Source organism: Portunus trituberculatus, chromosome 50 (assembly GCF_017591435.1).
Source record: "Portunus trituberculatus isolate SZX2019 chromosome 50, ASM1759143v1, whole genome shotgun sequence".
In the NCBI taxonomy this organism is placed as follows: domain Eukaryota; kingdom Metazoa; phylum Arthropoda; class Malacostraca; order Decapoda; family Portunidae; genus Portunus; species Portunus trituberculatus.
The window spans coordinates 24,566,077-24,589,473 of NC_059304.1; the positions used below are offsets into that span (position 1 = coordinate 24,566,077).

General features: G+C 42.2%; 1 protein-coding gene and 1 long non-coding RNA gene across 4 annotated transcripts; both read right to left on the reverse strand.

The window, feature by feature from the left end:
- Window positions 1-1,034: 1,034 nt before the first annotated feature.
- Window positions 1,035-7,977, reverse strand: LOC123500080. The gene is made up of 2 exons (XR_006673168.1): window positions 7,923-7,977; window positions 1,035-1,684 (listed from the first exon to the last, which is right to left on the reverse strand). It is a non-coding gene; the product is annotated as an uncharacterized LOC123500080 (long non-coding RNA).
- LOC123500079 (proteasome assembly chaperone 2-like) lies at window positions 1,035-14,622 on the reverse strand. 3 transcript variants are annotated; one of them, XM_045248722.1, is made up of 8 exons: window positions 14,304-14,622; window positions 5,376-5,477; window positions 4,826-4,897; window positions 4,189-4,338; window positions 3,673-3,848; window positions 3,247-3,348; window positions 1,991-2,096; window positions 1,035-1,873 (listed from the first exon to the last, which is right to left on the reverse strand). In XM_045248722.1, the coding sequence occupies exons 2-8, from the start codon at window positions 5,436-5,438 to the stop codon at window positions 1,796-1,798; spliced, it is 747 nt and encodes a 248-aa protein (XP_045104657.1). In that variant the 5' UTR covers window positions 5,439-5,477; window positions 14,304-14,622; the 3' UTR covers window positions 1,035-1,795. The 3 variants fall into 3 exon arrangements, with proteins under 3 accessions (XP_045104657.1, XP_045104660.1, XP_045104659.1); XM_045248725.1 differs by lacking the exon at window positions 5,376-5,477; XM_045248724.1 differs by lacking the exon at window positions 14,304-14,622 and having other exon boundaries at window positions 4,826-4,934.
- Window positions 14,623-23,397: the final 8,775 nt, after the last annotated feature.

Here is a 23,397-nt window from a genome sequence, read left to right on the forward strand (position 1 = left end):
CGTGGACAGGATTCGAACCCGTGCGCTTGGAGGTCCCTCGGACCCCAAAGCACGCATGGTTCCACTGTACCATGGCAAACCCCCCTGTCTGCTTCTGTATTTCCATCTTCCTATGACTTGACTTATTTCAAGACATTTTTTGCTAACTTTCCTAATCTTTAAGGGAACTGGCAATCAAGTAGGATTTTTCTTTTTATTTTTTGTTGTCCTTGGCCAGCTTTCCCTATTCCATAAAAAAAATAAACAAATAAATAAAAAAAACCAAATAACTAAATGAAAAAAAAACATGAACATTGTAGCTTACATAGTATCCACATCCTGCTGTGTCTCAGTACTTCAGTTCTTCACACAGTGGTGTTGCCCTTCTTTGTAAACCTTGTAAAAATAAAGATAGGTAAGGAAATCCATATGTTCTGTGTTGGACCTGCTAGAGTATTCTATTGACCATTATCTTCATGTCACTGTGTCAAAATATATTTGCCTTTACATAGTCAAAAATCCCTCTGAATTTAGGGATGCACCTAACTTAGCACTAAAAACTTTGTCATCTGCACAGAAAATATCAAGAGAAAGTGCATTGTAGCAAAGATTGGATACCGATGGGTGGCAGGTGCACACTGATGCCATGCCACACTTCCCACAGAGCCAATCAGATGAGATCACCTCCATCTAATCTGACAGGTGCTCCCTTTATATTTGCACGGAGATCATTGAATCTACAAAAAATTACCTGTGAATACTACCTGAATTAAAACATCAACAGTGATAGCGACCTCAAGTCAGGCAGACATTCCAGGAAGAAAAAGCAAGATCCTCAAACCCGGGAAAGGACGTAACAAAGAAGAAACAATTTTGGCCAGAGCTACACAAGCCACTGAAGCAAGAAAAATGTTCTTATGCATGACACTGGTTTCAGTCTTGCAAGTCTGGCTGTTTTGGCAAAAGAACTAATTAGTTAGAATCCTACATTGCAGTATACTTACATAGCATTGAGATAGTAACAACTTTTTCTTATTCAGACATTAAACACGTGAAAAAGAAACAATTTATTGATAATACTACATGCTTTTCCAATAAAAAAATCTTCACTAGCATGTATTGATTTGAAAAACAACTATCTTCATGAAATTTTCTACCAAATTTTAAAAACAAATATTGAAATGAAAATATCTAAAAATAAGTTATGGCTGGAGTTGGCCCACAAGAGTAAAATAAATTCAAACTAATATATTTCAAATGTCAAATATCTCAAAACCTCATTTTGTGGGGATTTGCACTTCCAACACTAAGTGCCTCATATATAGTGTACAATAACCTCAGAGAGAGAGAGAGAGAGAGAGAGAGAGAGAGAGAGAGAGAGAGAGAGAGAGAGAGAGAGAGAGAGAGAGAGAGAGAGAGAGAGAGAGAGAGAGAGAGAGAGAGAGAGAGAGAGAGAGAGAGAGAGAGAGAGAGAGAGAGAGAGAGAGAGAGAGAACATATCCTAAATGAGCACCAGGGTGTGATGTACAGAGAAGCAAAGTAAAAATCAGTTCTACAATTTCTCTGTACTATTCAGTACTTATACAACCACAAAGCCACCATGCCTTGATATAACATTGCTTCTGTAACTCAGCTGCTACACCCATGGATTATAGGATGGTAGAGGACAGTCTCTCTCTCTCTCTCTCTCTCTCTCTCTCTCTCTCTCCACAATTTTCATTACCAGAATGCAATTTTCATGACATTTTGCTGGACAAATAATTAACAAGTTTCATGGTCACAACAAAGAGACACCATGCTCTTCCATGTGGGTAATTCAGTAGATCTCCCTTGGTGTCGGTCTACCAAACATGTTTTTCCAGGAAAACGGCATCTTCCACGCTATGTTTTCCCTCTGAAACACAATAAAATAAAAGGACATTAATGATTAGAGAAGACAAGTGAGAGAAACTTTGTGAAGTAATAAGATTCTTTCATTCCTATAATTCAATAGTTGGGGATGACAACTCACCTCCACCAGCTTCTTCCAGGAACTGAGAAAGTTGAGGAGCATCACAGCATCCATTGAGTTGTCTCCCTCCTCGACAAACTTGATGAGCACAGTGGTGGGGAGGTCACTGCAACATACAAAATCAGTGTAAGCAAAATCTGTTATAAATGTTAATGATAGATTTCCACAATCTTCATCTTTACTCCATCACTAAAATTGTTCTCTTCACTGCCAACACTCTTATACTAATGTCTGCCACAGAAACCTTCCATTTCCTTTCCTTATGCTTATTACACACTGACAAAACACCAACAGCCTGCCATTCATCTTATTTTTTCTAGGATAAAGAAACTGAATGGATCCAAGGTGCATTATTACTATCATGATATACAGTACATAGGTTGGCATTATTGGTCATCTGGTCATTACTTTCCAATGTTATTGATTCACTGATATCAAAAATATTTTTAGTTTTCAACTATCAATAATTACAACTGGTAGTCCTAGTTGCTGGAACGTAAGTATGTTCAAGATTTAAACTTTCAAAATCAAATATAGTTATTTTACTTAAAACGTTACTTTTCATTAGTGAAGAGACAGGATTAATATTGAATTTGAAGCTTTTTCTAAGATTTTTCCAAGTTTTCTAAGATAACAATAATTAAGATTTGGATTTATTGATTTGTTATCTAAAACATCAATGTTGTTAATGCTAGTATTGGAATTTTAGATTTATCGTTTGCTGGTTGTCAGCTTATTGGACGATAAATCTGTCACCAGTTATTGGTTATCACCAATAAAGTTATCACTGTCAATTTGTCAATTATCATGATAACCTCTTTTTATTAGCCTTTCTTTACAGCACTGAGGCATCCAACTCAGTGAGAAGCATCCACTACATCCATACATAAGGGGTGTAGTAGATAAGGTGATGAGAGTAGGATCGGGCAGACGTCCATGCGTAGGTTCGAATCCCACCACACACCACCTTGGTAATTTGCCATTTTTCAAGTAGTTTAAAGTTACCTACATGCCACCATGATACCCAGGTTCTAGCTGGTTACACCAAAGATGTGCTTGGGTGGTGATATGGGCCCTAATATGGGTACCACTATAAATAAAATTGCCTGTGCCACTAATGGGTGGAAGCTTAACAGCACTTCCAAAGCTCTTCAAGCTACATACAGGTGCTATAGGCCAAGACAAAAAAAAGAAAAATAAATAAATAAAAATACATACATCAGTGCATCTCACTGATTGAACCTTAAGAACCTTACCAGACCTCCATAAAGTGCTTTACAAATCCACTGCCTGAGAGGAAAGGCTGCTCAACTCCATGTTCATCTGTGCATTTCTCAAGCTCTAAAGCCCCAGCAGACCTGGTGGTGAAAAGGGCAAGAGATGAGGGACTAACACTATTATCATCACAAGTGGTGTGTGAAGAGGGCAAGAAGCAAGGGATGCTACCACCCCTGCCACCACTATCATCAGAAATACTATAATGTCATTTTCTGTACAATACTCAAGAAAAGGAGGCACAATTATATGAACTCAGTACTTTAAAGAAAATTGCCTCTTGTGACAAGCTACCAAGTCATTTACACAACTTTGAGGGATATTATGTACTTTTTGTTATTGTGGTACAGTGAATATGGCCAGTTTTATCCTTACTGGTCATAAAAATATTTAGACTGCACACTCACTGAAGATCTTTTATGTTCTGCTGTGATGTTCTGGAAGTGAGGTAACGCAGCTGTGGGCCGGTCATCTGGCTATTGTCCCAGCGCTCATAAGCATTGCAGGATGCAAACATCACTATCTCCCGCACCCCGGCCTTGCACCAGTCTGTCAGCTCCACCAGGAATGCTTGCCGCTCCGTCTATAGATCGTGCCAACAAAGCACTAGGATATTGTCACACCCACAAGTTAAAACATTCCTACTATTGCAATCATCAACATCATAAAGTATAATATAAGAAAGCATCCAAGTCTGCTTTCAATACAAAGTTGTTAGGTGATGCATTGGGGCCTGACTAAGGACAACAGTAACGAGGTGAAAGACACTTGATAACTCACTGTAAAAGGATACAAGGTACAGACTGATAAAGAGTGAACATTGAGAGAAGACAAAAATGGCATGACCATTTTTATCCTTCTGTAACAAGACAATTAACATCTTCACACACACAGCAAGATAACCAGCCAGCGAACTACAGTACCCTGATTAGTGGTGCCCGGATCTGCATCACAGCCAAGGACTGAGAGGCAAGTAGGTACAAGTCAGCACTGGTGGTGACCTCTTTGCTGTTGGGATCATATGGGTTGCCTCCCACCAATGGGTACAGTGCTGTATGGTGCACAATTGCCACCTATAATGAAATAAAAAGTTACTGCATCAATACCACCATTACAACAAGGCACTGAATTATACAGCTCTACACAATATTTAAATGTTTTACCATAAAACTGTCTGTTCTTCATCTCTAAATCATTCAGTGTAGATTATCAAAACTTGCACATTTTATTTGGTAGAGACTGATCATCATTTGATTTCATGAACCTAACCTAACTTAACCTAACCTAACACACACACACACACACACACACACACACACACACACACACACACACACACACATGTATATATATATATATATATATATATATATATATATATATATATATATATATATATATATATATATATATATATATATATATATATATATATATATATATATATATATTTAAAGGCAAGTACTACGTACATAATATTAAGAACATTATCATTAATCAGCGATACCACAATCAGTGCAGTAAAGCAAAGTGGCCATCAAGCTGACACAGAAGACACACCTTCTCACACGGCATGTTGGTGATGAGCAGGTCCACTGCCAGCTGTCCAGCATTGCCAACACTCACTGACGGCTGCAAAGATTAGCCCCACCTGCTCATTTGTCCATCGCTGGGTTTCATTTACAAACAAGAAACACAGATAAATGCAAGTGAATCATTTATACCAGAATAACAGAATAAGAAATGCAATGTATTTGTGTATGCCAGTCAGAAGAGTGTGTGAGAAAGGAGGCTGAAGGCTATAAGGGTCAATATCAGTCTTCAAACTTTCTTGTTAGTTGGGTGTTTCCCTTCAAAATGAGAACACTACAATACCAGGCAAGATTCAGTTTTCTAGTCAACTACTGGTTTACTTGTACTATGGCCTGCTTCCATTTCTATCTGTTGTGTGAGTAACTCGTATCTTTCCTTTAAATGTGTTTAATGAGACAGCACTCACAGCTTGTTACTGCAACTTATTCCAACAGTCAACCACTTACTGTATACAGTGCATGTGTTCTTTTGGGAATACTACACATTTTCTTTTTCAGTCTTTATCAAACACACTCACCAGAATCAAAGTGAAATCCCTAAGGCTGGGCAGAGAGTCCTTGTTGCAGGCTTGAACCAACATTGTGATCAGCTTCACACTACACTGCACTCTTATTTATTCCTGTAACACAATTAAATTGTAAACAAAATGAAAATCATAAAATGTATGGGACCCAATTTTTAAGCACTTTAATTTCAATTTGAGTCCTATCAATCCCAGTATTGTTTGTTTCTGTCTTTCCTTATTTTCTATATTCTATTCCTCTCTCAAAGATTCCTGCTACTCTTCAATATGATTAGCGTAGACCAAAGTGAATTCGGGTCACTTTTTACATCTTTTATTATAAAATCTACACAAATCAGCCAAATCAATTGAAAATTTGTGTGAAGGTACCTTACTATGTGATACATATCCCCTGAAAGAAAATACTAATTTTGTTCATCATTATAGAAGTTATTAACATAAATAAGTGGCCTACTCTATGCCGAAGTCCTGGTGTGAATTGGACCACCCTTTGGGCCACTAAAGTTCTAATGTTTTTTTCAGTATCTTTTATGTATTTTACTTTTTTTTCTTTTCTCTCTTTCTCTCTCTCTCTCTCTCTCTCTCTCTCTCTCTCTCTAATATGTTTTTAGATTTTTTATAGTTGTTATAGGCCACATCCACACCTCGAATCTGATAAGGTGTTGTGCCCACAAGCTTTATGGGTCCATAAAACATATTTCACATCAACAGAGTCATCAACATCATCCTTTTTTGGCCTGTCATATGCGTCATTTGGTTTTCTTTCCAAAAACTTCATTTTCAAGAGCTCTTTGCCACACAAAATCACACGCCCAATGTATGCTTTTCCATAATCATCTTCGTTTGTGTCCTCTATACTGCTGATTGAAAAATGACTGCTGTTCAATAGCTCAGCATCTTCCTCCTCTGCTGAACTGGGTTCCTTTAGTGGAGTGCTGTTGCGGAATCTCTTCCTTGATGTCCTTTCTTCTGGCGCTTTCCTTTTCTTTTCTAGTCTCTTCTTCAAACTCTCCCAGAAAGTTGTCAACATCTTCATCTTCCCCAGATGAAACTTCTTTCCTTTTTCTTGTGGTTCTGTTTCTTTGTTTTTCTTCTGCTTTCTTCTTCTTTTCAAGGATCATCTTTTCTGTCTCCTCGACTGCTTCTAAGAACTCATCGTGCGTTATGACGCAACTATGGACATCTATTTTTCTTCTTGCCATTGTCTGCGTTGTACCACTAGTGGTTGGGTAAGGCTTTCTGAAATATCTGCCATTGTCTGCTCAAAAGAGGTTGAGGGGGAAATCATCTCTCTGGAAGGACTGACCTTCTTTGGAGTCGCTGGTTTGTGGACTGGCTCTGAAGATGTCTGGACACTTTTGCATAATTTATACAGATCTGGGTTGAATGTTTTCACTGGATAAACACTGCAGTCAGGTGGATACAAACCAGTCTTTTTAAAGGCCATTTTTACAATTGGGAGACTGAAACATTCATCCCAAACCTTGCCCACCAAACCTACAAATTCCCCTTTGGTAATTTTCCGAGCAGTTTGCTGCTTGCCATTTGGCAATAGTGGCATCCCACCTGGTCTTCAAAGGCTTGGAATAGCAAACATCAAGAGGTTGCAGTACATCAGTGATGTGAGGAGGAAGATTAATGATGGTTTTAACTAAAAAAAAAAAAAAAAAAAACATTAGGAAGCTTTGATTTAGCAAAAACATAATAAAAGTGTGGTGGCCCGATACACCCCGGTATACGAAATACACCGGGGTGAATCCGGCCACTCATTGAAGTGCCTATAGCACTAAAACTAAAAGGAATTTTTTATTTCTGATTAAAGCATGCAAAAGAACAGAGAATTGTCTATATGATCTGCAATTCTTATAAAAATTCTACAAAATTTTGTGTACTTTCAGAAGAAATTGTTTTTTTTTTTTTTTTCGGATACAAATATTTTGCAACTTTGAAAAACACACTTTTTTTGGGGACGCCCTAGGAACCATAAGTTTTCGGTCAGGACCAAAAACTTTTTAAGGTTGTGTAGATACTGAAGTGGGCTTTCAAGCCCAGTATTCACTTTTTTCAATATTCAAATTTTTCATAAATTTTTGAGGAGTGGCCCAATTCACCCCAACTGGCAGGGGGGACCAGTTCACCCCGGTCTATACTAGTTTCTTTGTCACATTATATCATTATTATCTTTTTAGTACAACTTTTACAACTATGTGCTTTCTGATGTGATGTGTGTTCTGCTGATCTTTGATGCAAATACGTCTTATTTGTTGGTGATCTCAAACTGTATTTTGTGCTTCCATCCATAAAATCTCAGGCTTTTAGTGATATTCAATCTTTACAAAATTATATTTTTGTTCTGTATCAAAGATGTTTTTTTGGGGGTCTTACTTTTCTTATCAACAAATGCACTTGCATGAACTTCTCCAGACAAAATACTGTTCTTATTTCTGACTAATTCTTAGGCAATCACCCCATTCCAAAAAAATGCATAAAGAATGTGTTGGGGACACTGGCATTCTAAGATATTCCTCACTGAAATTCCACCTCTCTCTCTCTCTCTCTCTCTCTCTCTCTCTCTCTCTCTCTCTCTCTCTCTCTCCAGGTAATCCAAACACACACACACACACATACACATACACACACACTGCGTAGTGTAGTGGTTAGCACGCTCAACTCACAATCGAGAAGGCCGGGTTCGAGTCCCGGCGCGGCGAGGTACGGGATGTAACTCAAGGGGTTGTGGCCTCGCTTTCCCAGTGTGTGTTGTGTGTGATGTGGTCTCAGTCCTACCCGAAGATCGGTCTATGAGCTCTGAGCTCGCTCCATAATGGGAAAGACTGGCTGGGTGACCAGCAGGCGACCGTCACACACACACACACACACACACACACACACACACACACACACACACACACACACACACACACACACACACACACACACACCACACAAGTGGAACAAGTTTAACTAAAAATGATAAAGGCAGGAGACTAAAAATGATGTATACGAACACAGATGGGGTTTTATCAAGTAAATTAGAATTAAGAGATTACATAAAGAAAGAAAATCCAGATATTGTATGCCTGGCTGAAACAAAACTAAATAAGGCAATCAAAATAGACTTGGATAATAGGTATAATGTATGGAGAAGAGACAGAGTGGGTAAAGGAGGAGGAGGAGTCATGATTATGTTAAGGAAGGAGATAGTGATCAACCAAGTGGAATGTGGGGAAGGAAAAGCAGAAGTATTGTATGTTAAGATGCATATTAATAAAAAAAAGAGTTAACAATCATTGTAACATATGTGCCACCAAAACAAATTCATGGACCAATCAAGAATATAAAGACATGATAGATGACACAATAAGGAGTCTAACGAGAATCGTTAAAGAAAGGAGAAAAGTGATATTAGTAGGAGATTTCAACTGTAAAGAAGTGGACTGGGAAAATTATGAAAGTGGTATGGGGGAAGAAGCCTGGGGAGAAAGATTCTTGAACCTAATGATAGACAATATGATGGACCAGAGAGTAAAGGAATGCACAAGATTCAGAGGAAACGACGAGCCGGTGAGATTGGACCTAGTTTTTACAAGGGCTATACAAATGAATGATGATATAAGATATAAGTGCCCATTGGGAAAGAGTGACCATGCAATATTAGAAATAGATATAGAAGAGGGAAAGGAAGATAGAGACGATTCATACAAAGGAGACCGATTAAATTACAGAAAGGCTGATATTGAGAATCTCAAGAACTATTTTAAAACGTAGACTGGGAGGAGATGGAAAACTCAGAGACAATGCAAGAGAAATATAACTTATTTTTGGAAATATACAAAACAGGAGTCAGGGGAATATGTCCCGAAATATAGACCTAAAGAAGAAAGAAAGAAAGATTGGTTTAATGCAAGGTGTGCTAGGGCAAAGGAGAAAAGAGATGGAGCATGGAAAAGGTGGAGGAGAAATAGAAATCCAGCAAATAAGGAAAACTTCAAGGCAGTGAGAAATGAATATGTTAAGGTGAGGAAGGAAGAGGAAAAGAACTTCGAAAAGGACATTGTCGAAAAATGTAAGGAGCAACCAAAATTGTTCTATAGATTCATAAATGGAAAAATTAGGCAAAAAGAAACAATAGAAAGGTTAAAAGGAGAGAACGGGATGGTGGAAGACCCAAAAAGTATGGCAGAACTATTAAATAAAAAATTTCAGGAGGTCTTTACTAAGGAATCTAAATTTGAAAGGCCACAGGGTAATAGAGAGACAATCTATATGAAAGAGATTAAAGTAACCAAGCTTGAAATAAAAGAGTTAATGAAGGAACTGGATGAAGACAAGGCAATGGGACCGGATGAAGTCTCAGGCAGAATACTGAAAGAATGTAGGGAAGAACTAGCAAGTCCTATATACAACATCATAAAATGCTCAATAGAAAATGGAACAGTACCAGTAGAATGGAAAAGAGCTGAGGTGGTTCCCATATATAAGAGCGGAAGGAAGGAAGAACCTTTAAATTACAGACTGGTATCACTAACTAGTGTAATATGCAAGATGTGTGAAAGAATACTAAAGAAACAATGGATCAAGTTCCTTGAAGACAACAAATTAATATCAAATAACCAATTTGGTTTTAGAAAAATACAGTCTTGTGTAACTAATTTATTGAGTTTCTATTCTAGAATAGTTGATAGAGTACAAGAGAGAGAGAGAGATGGGTTGACTGCATTTATTTGGATTTAAAAAAGGCATTTGACAAAGTGCCACATGCAAGATTACTATGGAAGTTAGAGGAGAAGGGTGGCTTAAAAGGAAGCACATTGAGATGGATAGAAAATTATTTGAGGGGGAGAGAAATAAGGACGGTAGTTAAAGATATGAAGTCCAAATGGAGAGCAGTAGAAAGCGGAGTGCCACAGGGGTCAGTATTAGCACCAATACTTTTTCTCATTTATATTAACGATATGCCAGGAGTGAACAGCTACATAAATCTGTTTGCAGATGATACGAAACTGTGCAGAGTTATAAAGCAAAAAGAGGATTGTGAAATACTGCAAGAAGACCTAAATAAGATCTGGGAATGGAGCTAAAAGTGGGAAATGGAATTCAATGTGAACAAAAGCCATGTCATGGAAATGGGAAAGAGTGAAAGACGACCTGTGGGAATCTATAAGATGGGAGATGGAGTAGAACTGGAGAAAGTTAAAAAGGAAAAGGACTTAGGAGTGACGATGGAAGAAAACAATCAACCAGTAAGCCATATTGATAGAATTTTTAGAGAAACATATAATTTGCTAAGGAATATTGGAGTAGCATTTCACTACATGGACAAAGAAATGATGAAGAAATTGATAAGTACTATAATAAGATCCAGATTGGAATATGCAGGAGTAGTGTGGACCCCTCATAAAAAGAAACACATAAGGAAATTGGAGAGGCTACAAAAAATAGCTACAAGAATGGTTCCAGAATTTGAAGGGATGACATATGAGGAGAGACTAAAGGCTATGGATCTACCAACCCTGGAACAAAGAAGGGAGAGAGGAGACCTGATACAAGTTTATAAATTGATCAACGGAATGGACCAAGTGGATAATGAGAAACTGATCCTGAGAGAAGAATATGACATCCGAAGAACAAGATCGCATAGTAAAAAGCTGAGAAAAGGAAGATGTCTGAGAGATATTAAAAATATAGTTTCCACAGAGATGTATTGAGACATGGAACAGTTTAAATGAAGAAGTAGTGTCTGCAACGAGTGTGCATACTTTTAAAGTAAGATTGGATAAGTGTAGATATGGAGACGGGCCACACGAGCATAAAGCCCAGGCCCTGTAAAACTACAACTAGGTAAATACACACACACACACACACACACACACACACACAGAGAGAGAGAGAGAGAGAGAGAGAGAGAGAGAGAGAGAGAGAGAGAGAGAGAGAGAGAGAGAGAGAGAGAGAGACAGAGAGAGAGAGAGAGAGAGAGAGAGAGAGAGAGAGAGAGAGAGAGAGAGAGAGAGAGAGAGAGAGAGAGAGAGAGAGAGAGAGAGAGAGAGAGAGATGAATGCAAGAGTGGTAGTGGAAATGGAATAGAGTAATGGATATATTTACTGAAATCCCTTGAATTGACGCGTCATTTTAACACGTTCCCTGTAATTGCCAGCACGGTGAACTCACCCGCACTGCGATACAAATAAATTGTTGTCACATCAGTACTGGTCAAGCCAGCAAAGTGAGAAGAGTAGAATGTTGTCTGGGAGGACACCCAAACGAACTGGCAACCTCAAAGTGTTTGCCCACCAGCGGGTCGCATCGCACACCGTGAAAAATATTTGAATTCTCTGTGATACAACCCACTGGTGGGCATACTTTATTTGTCAATATTCAGTGCGTCTCTATACTGTACTAGACTTTTCCTTTCCAAAATTTGTTTAGATATTTTTGTCTCTTTATTTTCCATATTTTAGAAAATGAATGCTACATGGTTTTATAGCCCACTTACTTCAACAGAAGAGAGAGAGAAGATAAAATATGATAACAAAGATGATAGTGTCAACCGGGGTAATTTGGACCAGGTTTTGACAAACTTTGATACTGTTCCCACATTTATTAAGATAAACTTACAAAAATTTTATGAAAACATAAGCAAGTTATTGCCTTTAAATCACTAACAAAAATAAAAAGATCATTCATAGCAGATTCTTCAGCTTTGAAGTAATAAGTGTGGTTCACAGTTATCAAAAAATGGGGTAATGTGAACCACCCATGGGGTAATTTGAACCACCCTTTATAAATGAAAAAAAAAAAAAAAAAAAAAAAAAAAATATATATATATATATATATATATATATATATATATATATATATATATATATATATATATATATATATATATATATATAAATGGATGTAATTCCTCAAAAAAATAAAAAGTTTTATTTCATAAACATTGAGCCTTTCACATTCAAAATAACAAAATCAATGGCAAGAAACAGTGTAGAACAAAAAACTGTTACTCATAGACTACATAGCCTACTCATTTACTTGCCTACTTTAGCCAATGTTTTGGTGTAACACTTGAAGTTATTGTATTCAGTAAGAAGATTATTTATTCTGAATGTGAAAGGTATTTTTATAAGGTCCCTATGAAGTGATACATAAGCATATAATAAGCAGATTATATGTATATATATTACTAATGGGCACTCCTAGCAGACGAAAGAGGATCAGCTGAGTAAAAACAGGGTATAGGCTCAGGGTGTCAAAAGACTGGTCACGTTAATTTTCCTTCCCACTCTGCAGGCTAACGAGCAACAGGGAGCTGATTTTTTGTGTAAAAATACTGCTCATTGGTTTCCACATTCATTTTTCTATAGATTATTGAGCTCGCTATCGCTCGCTAGCCTGTAGAGAGAGTGTGAGCGGACAATTCCTAGGTTTTTGAAGTCTTTTATAGGCTTATAGTCTTCATTAAAAATTTCCCTAAATTATGCTAATTATCCTAATAATCATTATTGGGTATATAATGAGTCTAAGCAATCCCCTTTATAAGCCAAAGATGGCACAGGGCAAAATATTAACGCATATTCTCAAAATATAAACAACTGCGCACTAATTTCCTCTGGACACATTTTCCTTACCGGGGTAAATTAAACCAAAAAGTGAGCATTAATTGTGAGAAAACGAAGCTAAATAAAGTATTGCTGATGAAATCATGTTAAAATAGAGGTAAAACACTCTATAATCATCAATTTGGAAGAGGATAGTTAGCCGCGTCTGACCGCCACAACAAAGTTCGCCAAAACCGCTGATTTGGTAAACAAACTTTACCGCACCTTTTTTTTTGGCTACGATTCAGTGCTTTCAGTCATATAATTGTAATTTCTTTCCTGTATCGATTTCTTTTATCAAACCTGCACAAGATATGTGAAAATAGTTACTTTCTATCGTGAAATGCTCAAAACTTCAAAAAGATGTTTATATATGAATTTATTGTAAATAAGAATGAGGCGGTCCGAATTGTACCGGTTCGTTGGAGGGTCTGATATTCCCCGGTCGACACTATCATAAAAATTTTGATATTATGAAGATCAATAAAGAAAATTATTGAAGTTTATCAAGGAAAGTCCAATTGTGATATCTCAGTTTTGATTATTTGTTATAAAAAACATTTATGTTCTTCTGAAGGAAAAATGCAAGATAACTATATTATCTTACATGTATTACAAAAAAAGAAAAAGGTTTTCCAGTTAATTTTTACAGCATATATTTTTTGTTATTTATTGTTTAGTTTCTTTACATATGTTTATTTATATATATATATATATATATATATATATATATATATATATATATATATATATATATATATATATATAGTTATGCAATTCAAAGGAGTCACCATTGGCAGCTTTTTTTTTTTACAAATTGCTCAAATAATATAAGGAAAAAAATTAAAATCAATAAAACAAAATCATTGCAGCTGTCAAAGAATGTCCAATTGAAATTCCTGTTTCAATGATTTCTTATAGAAATAAGTTTTACCTTCTGAAGAAAAAAATGCAAGAGATTTAATATTTTTTTACATGTTTTAGAAAGAAAATCTGGAAACAAAACTATTTTTCATATAATTTTTATAAAACTGAAAACGAAATAAGCTTCACATTATTAATCAGTCTGTTTTTTACGTCCTCCTACACATACTGTTTATTGAAATTTCACTAGGTATTTCATCACATTTATATTAAAAATAAGATTAATCAAATGTGATATATGTGAAAACTGTTGAACGATCCACCCGTGGATCGCATCGCAACAGTAGATAGTAACTGATGACCCACCGGTGGGTCGTATCGCAGGGAATATGTTCACTAAAACAATAAGGGTAGGAAGGGTTTTTCATCCAGTAATAAGATGGCAGACTGGCAGTACCTGCTACTAATGTGGTCCTGCTGCAGTGTGGTGATGGCTGGACGCCACTAGTTTCTAACCAGTAGGGACTATTGGTTCGTTCCTCTTGGTGGCAGGGCCAGGGGACGAGTGAGGCAAGGCACTAAGTGACTGGAAGTGTGACCACTACTACAGACTACACGGATATGTGCTCTACGGTCTCCTGTATTTGCTACAGCAGAGGCAGTGAAGCTGAGGGCTACACACTCATACAGTGTAATACGAAAGTATCACAAAAAGCTCTAGTCACGCTGCCGCCGTCCACCAATCCTTGGTGTTGACTGTTGACGTCGCTTACCTTGCCAAGCCAACACACTCTGCCATAGAGTATAGCGCGGGCTTTCACACTTAAAATCTATTTGAAGTCCCTCGTATTAGTTTTCATGTCCGGAATTCACGTGTTAAAATCTGCGTCCGGAAGATTTTTTTTTTTTTTTTTTTTTTTGGGGGACTTTTAGTACAGACGTCCCTCTCGCTCTCCTTGTTTCCCGGCTTCCCCTTCGAAGCTCTTTCACTCAGCTGATTTGACGTCACATGTATAAAGCCACGCTATTGGGCAACAAGAGAAAGAGGGAGAAAGAAAAAAAAATAATAATAATAAATGGAGGATATGAGACTAAAATAGGATATGGAGAGGAAATGGGTTAACTCTTACCAATAACACCTTACCTAACCTAACCTGATAATTACTCCCAGTGAGGTCTAACAGCACTGGTTCAAAGGGTGCTGTGAACTTATCATTACAGCTAGCTGTGACCTCACTGAACGTTTCCCTTTGTGCTTCACAACACAGAGTTGTCTGTAGATGGATACCCTCTACAGATAACTCTTTCATCACACAAAATTACATGCACCTAGCTACACATACATTTTTCACTCAAGATTTAGAATTGGGGAAAAAAACTGACTTCTGTACCAACCAACGAGTCACCTTTCCTTTTCACATTTTTAGGGACCGGCACCTCAGTGGGCCTTTTTTTTTTATCACTTTTTTGTTGCCCTTGGCCAGTTATTCCTCTTACATAAGAAAAAAAAACTATGTCCATCACAGCTAGCCGCCTTTCCGCACACTTCTCACTGTTTTTCCTTCAAAATAAGCTTGTGGTGAACACATATTTTATTTGTTGACAACAATATAAATCAAGTTATAATCCATATTAAGATCTCTAGCTATATTTTCTTGTTTCTTGTTAAAATAACACTTTCGGCATTCTATAATTTCAACTTTTTTAATTAGCACGCCTAGGATTGTTTTGGTGCTTGATATAATACTGCTGCGACCCTCCTTCAGCTTCTTCAGGGAGGGGACGCCTCACAATCCTCTCGGGATCCGGGGCGTGTGTGTCGGGGAGAGGGACTTTACCTGGGTGGCGCGGCTCGGCTCCCCGTGATCTCCAGGGTCACATCTCGATCATGGAGGCCTAGCTCAGCGTCCCTTCCATTAAGGTGTGACAGTTTCATAAACACGAGCAACCAACACCTCGCTCACCCTTTAGCTAAAGTCTGCACATATGTACTCATATGAACTACCCATATGTACTCTCTTATGACGCTGCTCCACACTCACACAGGCACACATACCTATCTGGGAGGCTGCTGCAATACACCTTCGCAACACTGCCTCCTCCCACATAAATAGTCGTCTCGACTATTTCCCTAGTCTCGTCCTCCACATTTTACATCCTAGCTACTCAAATCTGTTTCCTCATCTAGAATATAGTCCTGCAATCTCTCAGTTGCGTCCTCCCCGCTGAGTCGGAAGGACGTCAAAATGATTACTCTGTGTTTACATGAATTGCAGCCCCCTACAAGAGAAAATCAGAAGTGATTTGGAGTGAACACGCGTACTCAGTGGCTACTGAGGGAGGTCTAGGCCCGTTTTGCCAGCCAGAAATAAGCCAGAAGAAGACAGAAAATAAGCGTCCGTGCCTGGGTTTGGTGGTGCTTCCCGCCACAAAGCCTGCTGCTTCCCACGTGGGCCCAGCACAAAGAACTATGGTCGTCACAGGCACTGTTGAGGTGGAGGTAGGCGTAGCAGCCCTAGAGGACATGGAGATTGTTGAGGAGCCTCGTCCTGCACCATCTGGCAAGGAAAAACACCAGGAAAATGCTGCTGCTGACCAGATTCCCTGTCGAGATGAACCTGCCCCTGCCACCTCGGACCGTAAACAAAGGCGTCGTCTGTTCTTCCCTGCTGGCCATGGAAAGACAGCCAGTGAGCTTTTCAGCTGGTTTGCTGCCCTGCTGAAACAACACCCAGACCTGCAGCCACTGTACAAAGATGGACGGAACCAGCCTTATCCTCCTTTTACGCCACCCTGGTAAGTGAGGGCTTTCTGGGCCTGGTTATGGAGTGCCCTGGCGACGATGGCACTCACCCTGTTATTATCTATGGAGTGGCGACCAACATTAATGTCAACCTGATAGAGGTACCAGCTGGATTCCATGGGCTGAAGAGGAGGATGGTGGGGCAGATGGCAAGGCCCCAACTGTTGGGAGTGGTGACAGGCAAGGTGCCCACTGAAGTGAATCTCCTGGGCCTTGGACGTCGGCGTGTGGAGCGGTATACACCTGAACCTGACCTGTGCCGCCACTGCAGTCGCTGGGGACACAAGGAATGGTGCTGCCAGTCTGCCCCTCGCTGCAGGTACTGTGCTGGCCCCCATAAGTCAGCACAGTGCCTGGATAAGATCAAGGAGGGCACCAAAATCCCTCCTCACTGCTGCAATTGTGGAGGTGACCACAACACCCACTCCACCCTCTGCACTGTCAGGCCTCGGCCCCAAAGGGAGCCTGCCACGGATGAGGTGAGTCGGCCCAGGCTTGTTTTCTGCCAGGCTCCACCTCTTCAGACCAACGCATGGGCGACGAAGCCCTCCTTCACGGCCGCTGCACCTCACCTGTCCCAGCCTTCCTGCCCCACCGCTGGCACTTCAACCACACCTGCCGTGTTACCACCTTTGCCGCAGCGCACTACTACAGTGCCACCTGTGCCTCTAAACACAGTGTCCCAGGCAGGCATCACTCAGGAACTGCCTGGCACCGACGCTACCCAGCAGCTAATGGCGGTGGTGAGTGCACTAGTCGCCAAAGTGGACAATCTGACTGCAACGGTCTCTGGTCTCAGTACTGAGTTTGCCGCCTTCAAGAACCAGCAGCACACATTATGCAGTGAGACCTCCACTGTGGCCCCAACCCCATCCCTAGCCAGCGGTGCTCAACAGGGCCAAGGAGAGAGTGCCGTGTGTCAGCATAGCCTGTGTGACCCACCCACGGTAAAGGACAAGGCCGCAGGGCAATGTGCAACTGCTGCTTGTTAGGGTATGAATTGTATATAATTATTTTTTTCCTTGTTTCTACACACAGCCGTGAGAAGCGAGGCTGATCTTAGCGAGGAGCACATCCTTTCATTTTCATATGCAAGTACTTCTTATGCTAAGTCAGTATACGTTCCCACAGGCTCAGTGTGAGAACCTCTGGTTGCTGGATTATATATATGTAATTATAACACCATAGACATATATTTAGTACTATCATATATTTTATTTCTTTCATTTATGATTAAGTAATACTTTAACTATTGTAACCAATGCATTTGTAACTGTTCTTTAATATATGAGTCGATCACCGGTGTCAGTGAGCTTTTGCTGACAAGAGATTGACAAGACGGAGCTACGTTAGTTGGAGTCTGACGAACACACGAGCTGGCCGTTGTGCTCCCCCGGGCGTTTGCCAGGGAGCTGTGGACTGTGTGTGTGTGTGTGTACAAGACTATCCTTGTGTAGTGTAAATAACTGTATTGTTAATATAAGGAGAACCCAAGCTGTGTTTTCGTTAACTCCCCTGAGAAGACAGTGTGAGAGAGTTCCTGAACTAACGACACTGCTACTCTTGTGCCCTCTTCGTGGTAACATAACATTGACCACAACATGCTGCACCCACACCGAGGATGGATACCCCTGCCAAGCCAGTCAAGGGAGCCACACGACAGCCCCGGAGCCTCTCAGGGATGGCCCCTGCTCCCCCTGCTTCAGAGAGCAAGTCACCTGTGGCAGACTGTGAGGAGGATAATGCAGGTGAATGGACACTGGTCAGCCGAAAGAAGAAGCGGTGCCACAGCCCAATCCTAGGGCGGACTGCCAGCCCCGAGCCGGACCAGGGACACCTGAAGACTGCCAGCCCCAAGCCAGACCAGGGACATCTGAAGACTGCCAGCCCCGAGCCAGACCAGGGACATCTGAAGACTGCCAGCTCTGAGCCAGACCAGGGACATCTGAAGACTGCCAGCCCCGAGCCAGACCAAGGACATCTGATAGTAGCCATGCAGATGCTGATGGAGCAGATGTCTCGCCTGACACAGGAAGTGGATGGCCTGAAGACACAGATGCAACACCATCGCGATGAACGGTAAGACTTTCCGCACCCTACCATAGAATGTCAATGGTCTACATGCCCGTTTCACTGACTTACATTCTCATGTCCTTCTCCATAAGCCTGACATTATTGCCTTACAGGAGGTAGAGCCAAGGGTGCCTGAGTTGGGGGGTTATGCCTCCCACACCCTCAGTTGTGGTGACGGCAGTAGTCGGGGGATGGCCACTTACATTAAACAAGGGATTCCAGTTAACTTCATGGAGATGGGGGTCACTGAGGGTATTGAATTTATTACTGTTTGCTTACACACTGTGGGTGAAATTATTTACTTTGTAAACATGTACATTCATGCTGGTGCCTTAAATATTGCAAATTTTCCTGAGTATGTTCTTGAAGAGCAGAGTGTTATCATGGGTGACCTTAATGCGAGGCATAAGGAACTAGGAAGCCACCTCACCACCAATGCCAATGGTGTGCGCTGGAAGGCTTTCCTTGACACCACAGATACAGCTGTGTTTACTGGGGACCACACACCCACACATGTTCAAGGAGGCAGACTTGATTATGTAGCCCTCATCAATATGCCAACGTATACTTCCCAAACTTATCTTGTCAGGTCATTGCTGAGCGACCACTTCACCCTGGAGACGACCCTCCTGGTGCAGTCCGCCCCGGCAGTTCCCAGGAAGCGCTTGATGGTGCCACCATCCAGGATGACGGACCTCGTCGTCCATGTGGTGGCGTGGTACGCTGCCGTGAAGGGCTCCTTTGCTGATGCAGAGGCACTGTACGACAGACTCCTGCACACCATCGAGGGATTCATCGCGACTCCAAGGGTTCCAGCAAGGGCCCATGCTCCACGCCGCTGGACTTACGCTACCGACCCTGTCATACTGAACTGCCAAAAGACGCTCGCTGCCTACCAAAGACATTGGCAGCTCAACCCAGCAGACATAGAGTCACGGGATGCCATGGTTACCGTGGCTCGACACCTCACGGATCTGCAGCAGCAGGAAAGGAAGAAGTACTGAGTCTCTTTCCTGGACAAGGACGCGGTCCCTCCGGGAGGTGTGGCACCATGTCAACAGCGTCCGGGGCAAGTCCAGACGGCAGGTGTGTGACCCTGATCCTGCAGGCAGGGCTCGAGAACTCATCTTGCAGTGGAAGGAAGCCTCATCCTTCTCTGGCCTTCCTGTGGAACACCAGGAGGCGCTTGATCAGCAAAGACCATGAAGGATGGAGTTGCTTTGCCACAGTGTTCCTCTGCTGGACGACACCTGTGTGCCTATCACGCATGACGAACTCCTCTCGGTAGTCAAGTTGGGCAAGTCAACAGCTCCTGGCAAGGATGGCATCACCTATGATATCCTCAATGCTCTCCTGGAGGTAAAGGTAGACAACCCTATCTTGGATTGATTTAACATGTCTTTCACTGCAGGCAAGCTTCCCCGCTCTTGGAAAACAGCCATCGTCATCCCAATACCCAAAGGTGATGGCACTTTTCGCCCTATTTCTCTCACCAGCTGTCTGTGTAAGATGATGGAACGGATAATATTGAACAGGCTTAAATACAAGGTGGGCCATGTACTCTCTGGCAATGTACATGGCTTCCTAAAAGGTCACTCTACAAGTCATTGTTTTGTTGAGTGTCTTATAAATAAGGATGCTACCTGCAGAGCTTTCGTTGATCTCAAGGGTGCCTTTGACAGGGCCAACAAAGATGTTATTATGGAGGAACTCATTCTCAAAGGTGTCAAAGGTAGATTATTAGGATGGATCACGGACTATTTGTACAATAGAACAGCACAGGTTTAGTTTCAAGGTGCAGTCTCCTCTGAGGAAGTTTTTGAGCTTGGAACACCACAGGGTGGAGTCCTTAGTCCAATGCTTTTCAATGTTTTAATGGACAAAATTGCGTGCTGTTCCTTTCCGCAGGGCACCCAGGTCCTTATCTATGCTGATGACATACTCCTCGAATGCCCCACACCCAGGATTCTCCAGGCTGCTTTGTCACAACTGGCAGTGTTGTGTGTCCAAATGGGACTAGTGATTAATGAATGTAAAACAAAATTTCAAGCTAAAGGAAGGTCTCTCAGCTGCCCACCGTAAATAACATTCCCATCCCTAGAGTTCATATACACAAGTACCTGGGTGTTCAGATGAGCTTTAGGAAGTCTCTTCAAGCCGTCCATGTTCACGACTAAATTGTCCAAGTACCCACACGTTCAGGCTATTCATGTTTATTGTGATGGGTCAGTCAATGGCAGCAGGTCTGGATGTGAGCTGTTCATCCGTGACTACATCTCTGCCAGTCTCTACACTGACACTGAGGTTTCCAGGCGGCTCCCTGCACCCATGTCTTCCACTAGAGCAGAACTGTATGCTGTTCTGGAGGCGCTCCACATTGTGGCGCCTCTCCATAAGAATGTATATTTCTTTATTGACCGTCAGGCTGCATTGTACGCCCTTCAATCCACCTCCCCATGGACTGTGACCTAGTTAATAAGTGTCTTGATCTCATCCACGCCCTTGAAGGTGCTGGTGCCACGGTCTATTCAATCTGGATACCCTATCATGTAGGTATCCCGCTAAATGAAAAAGCAGACCACCTTGCTCAGTGTTCCCTACAAGATGACACAGTGAACCCTGGCACTGAGTACACTCTGGGTTATGTTAAGAGTAGCATTAAGGACTTTGTACAAAGTAGCATTAGTGATCAGTTGGAGCTTTGTTGCCATAGGGGCAGTAGCACTAGTCTTCACTATGCACGTGTCTCCCAGAGCTGTGCTTACACCTACAGGAGACATACTGCATCACATGACAGGGTGGCAATGAGGCTCAGATTAGGCTACAAATACTTTTGGGAAGTCAGTGCTTCTGGTGTGTCCTGTGTGCTGTGTGCTGCACCAAAGGGACACACTCTGCGTCACTATATCATGGAATGTCCTCTCATTGCTAAATTTAGGCCACAAGGTCAGCATGACTTGTACAGCCTCATTGACCATCTCCTAGACTCTGCCATCCTCAAGGGAATACTCAGGGAATATCCTCAGTTTGCTCCCAGACTGTAGGATGTCTTAGGCAATAAGGTGTGCAATATGGGTATTTATTTATTGAAATACTTGTATTCTTGCTGTGTATACTGTCCAGAGTTATTTTTGTGATACTTTAACCTTAAGTCCTTGCCCAGGGGGTGGGTGGCAAGGCCCATCCTCCTCCTTTTTTGTAATTATTTATTAATTCAACAATAAATTTATCAATCAATCAATCCTGCAATCTCCGTGGTGGTCAACGCTGGCGGGGTGGGCGGCGGGCAGCGGCTGGCGGTGAGTCACCCACTCCTGACTCAACTTCCTCATCCCCGCTCGTCTCCGCTCCACGGTCCTCGCTGCCCACGAGGCCGGCGTCCGGCCCCGTTACGTCCTCTGCTACTATGTCAAGGGCAGCGTCCTCCTCCTCACTGCTGCTGTCACACGGGGTTTGGCCCCAGGTGAACTTCCCCGGACCGTGGTATCTCCACAGTCGGTCAGCATGAATTATCTTGGGCTTCCCGCGTTGTCCTCGACGAATATGAAAGGTTACCTCTGACACCTTCTCGAAGACAGTGTATGGCCCCTCCCAGGGGCTCTGCAGCCTCGGTGAGAGACCTTTCCGCCGGTGTGAGTTGTAAAGCCACACCTTGTCGCCAGCTGCAAACTCAGCCGCGCGACTTCCCCGGTCATAGCGGTGCCTCATGGCCTCGCCCGCCAGCTTAAGTCGTCCTCGCACCTGATGATGAGCCTCCACTAGCCGCTCCTGCAGTGCTATGGCGTAGTCCGTGGCCACAGTAGGCAGTTCTTCATCTGGAGGGCGTCCTGTTATCAAGTCCACCGGCAAACGAAGCTCCCGGCCCATCATAAGCCGGGCTGGCGTGTAGGTGATGGCCTCGTGCGTGGCAGACCTGTATGCCATGAGCAGAGCGGGAAGCTTCCGGTCCCACTCTGTCTGTCCCTCTGTACAGTATTTGGACAGTTCCTGAGCCAGTGTCCTGTTGAAGCGCTCCACCATCCCGTCAGACTGCCGCCTCAGTGGTGTCGTTCTCGTCTTCCGCAGGCCCATTAGCTAGCAACACTCGCTGAATACCTCCGACTCAAACTCGCGGCTCGCCAGGCACACCAAACCTGGTGAAGAACTGTTCCACCAGTACTTCTGCTACAGTCACTGCTTCATGGTTCAGCAGTGTGTACGCCTCGGGCCATTTCGTGATGGCAACACAAATGTAACGATTGCCAACTGCAGTCGCGAGTAGCGGCCCCACGATGTCTACTGCTACGCGCTCCATCGGGGCTCCCACCTGATACAGCTGTAGCGGCGCTCTACCCTTCCGTGCTGGTCCCTTCTTGGCGTTACAGGTGTCGCACACTCGGCACCATTCTTGTACATCCTTGTGCATCCCCAGCCAGTAGAACCGCTGTCGTAGACGACTGAGTGTCTTCTTCACTCCTAGATGCCCACTGGCGACGCCCTCATGCATCTCCCGCATCAGGCTGGCTCTCATATCACGAGGAATGACTGTCTGCCAGTACATCATCCCTCTGTCAGGTGTCAGCCACCTCTTCACCAGTACTCCTCTACTCAATTTCAGCGTGTCCCACTGCCTCCAGTAGAATCTCGTAGCTGGGCTCAGGGCTGCCACTTCTTGCTCGCCAGGGCGACCTTGACC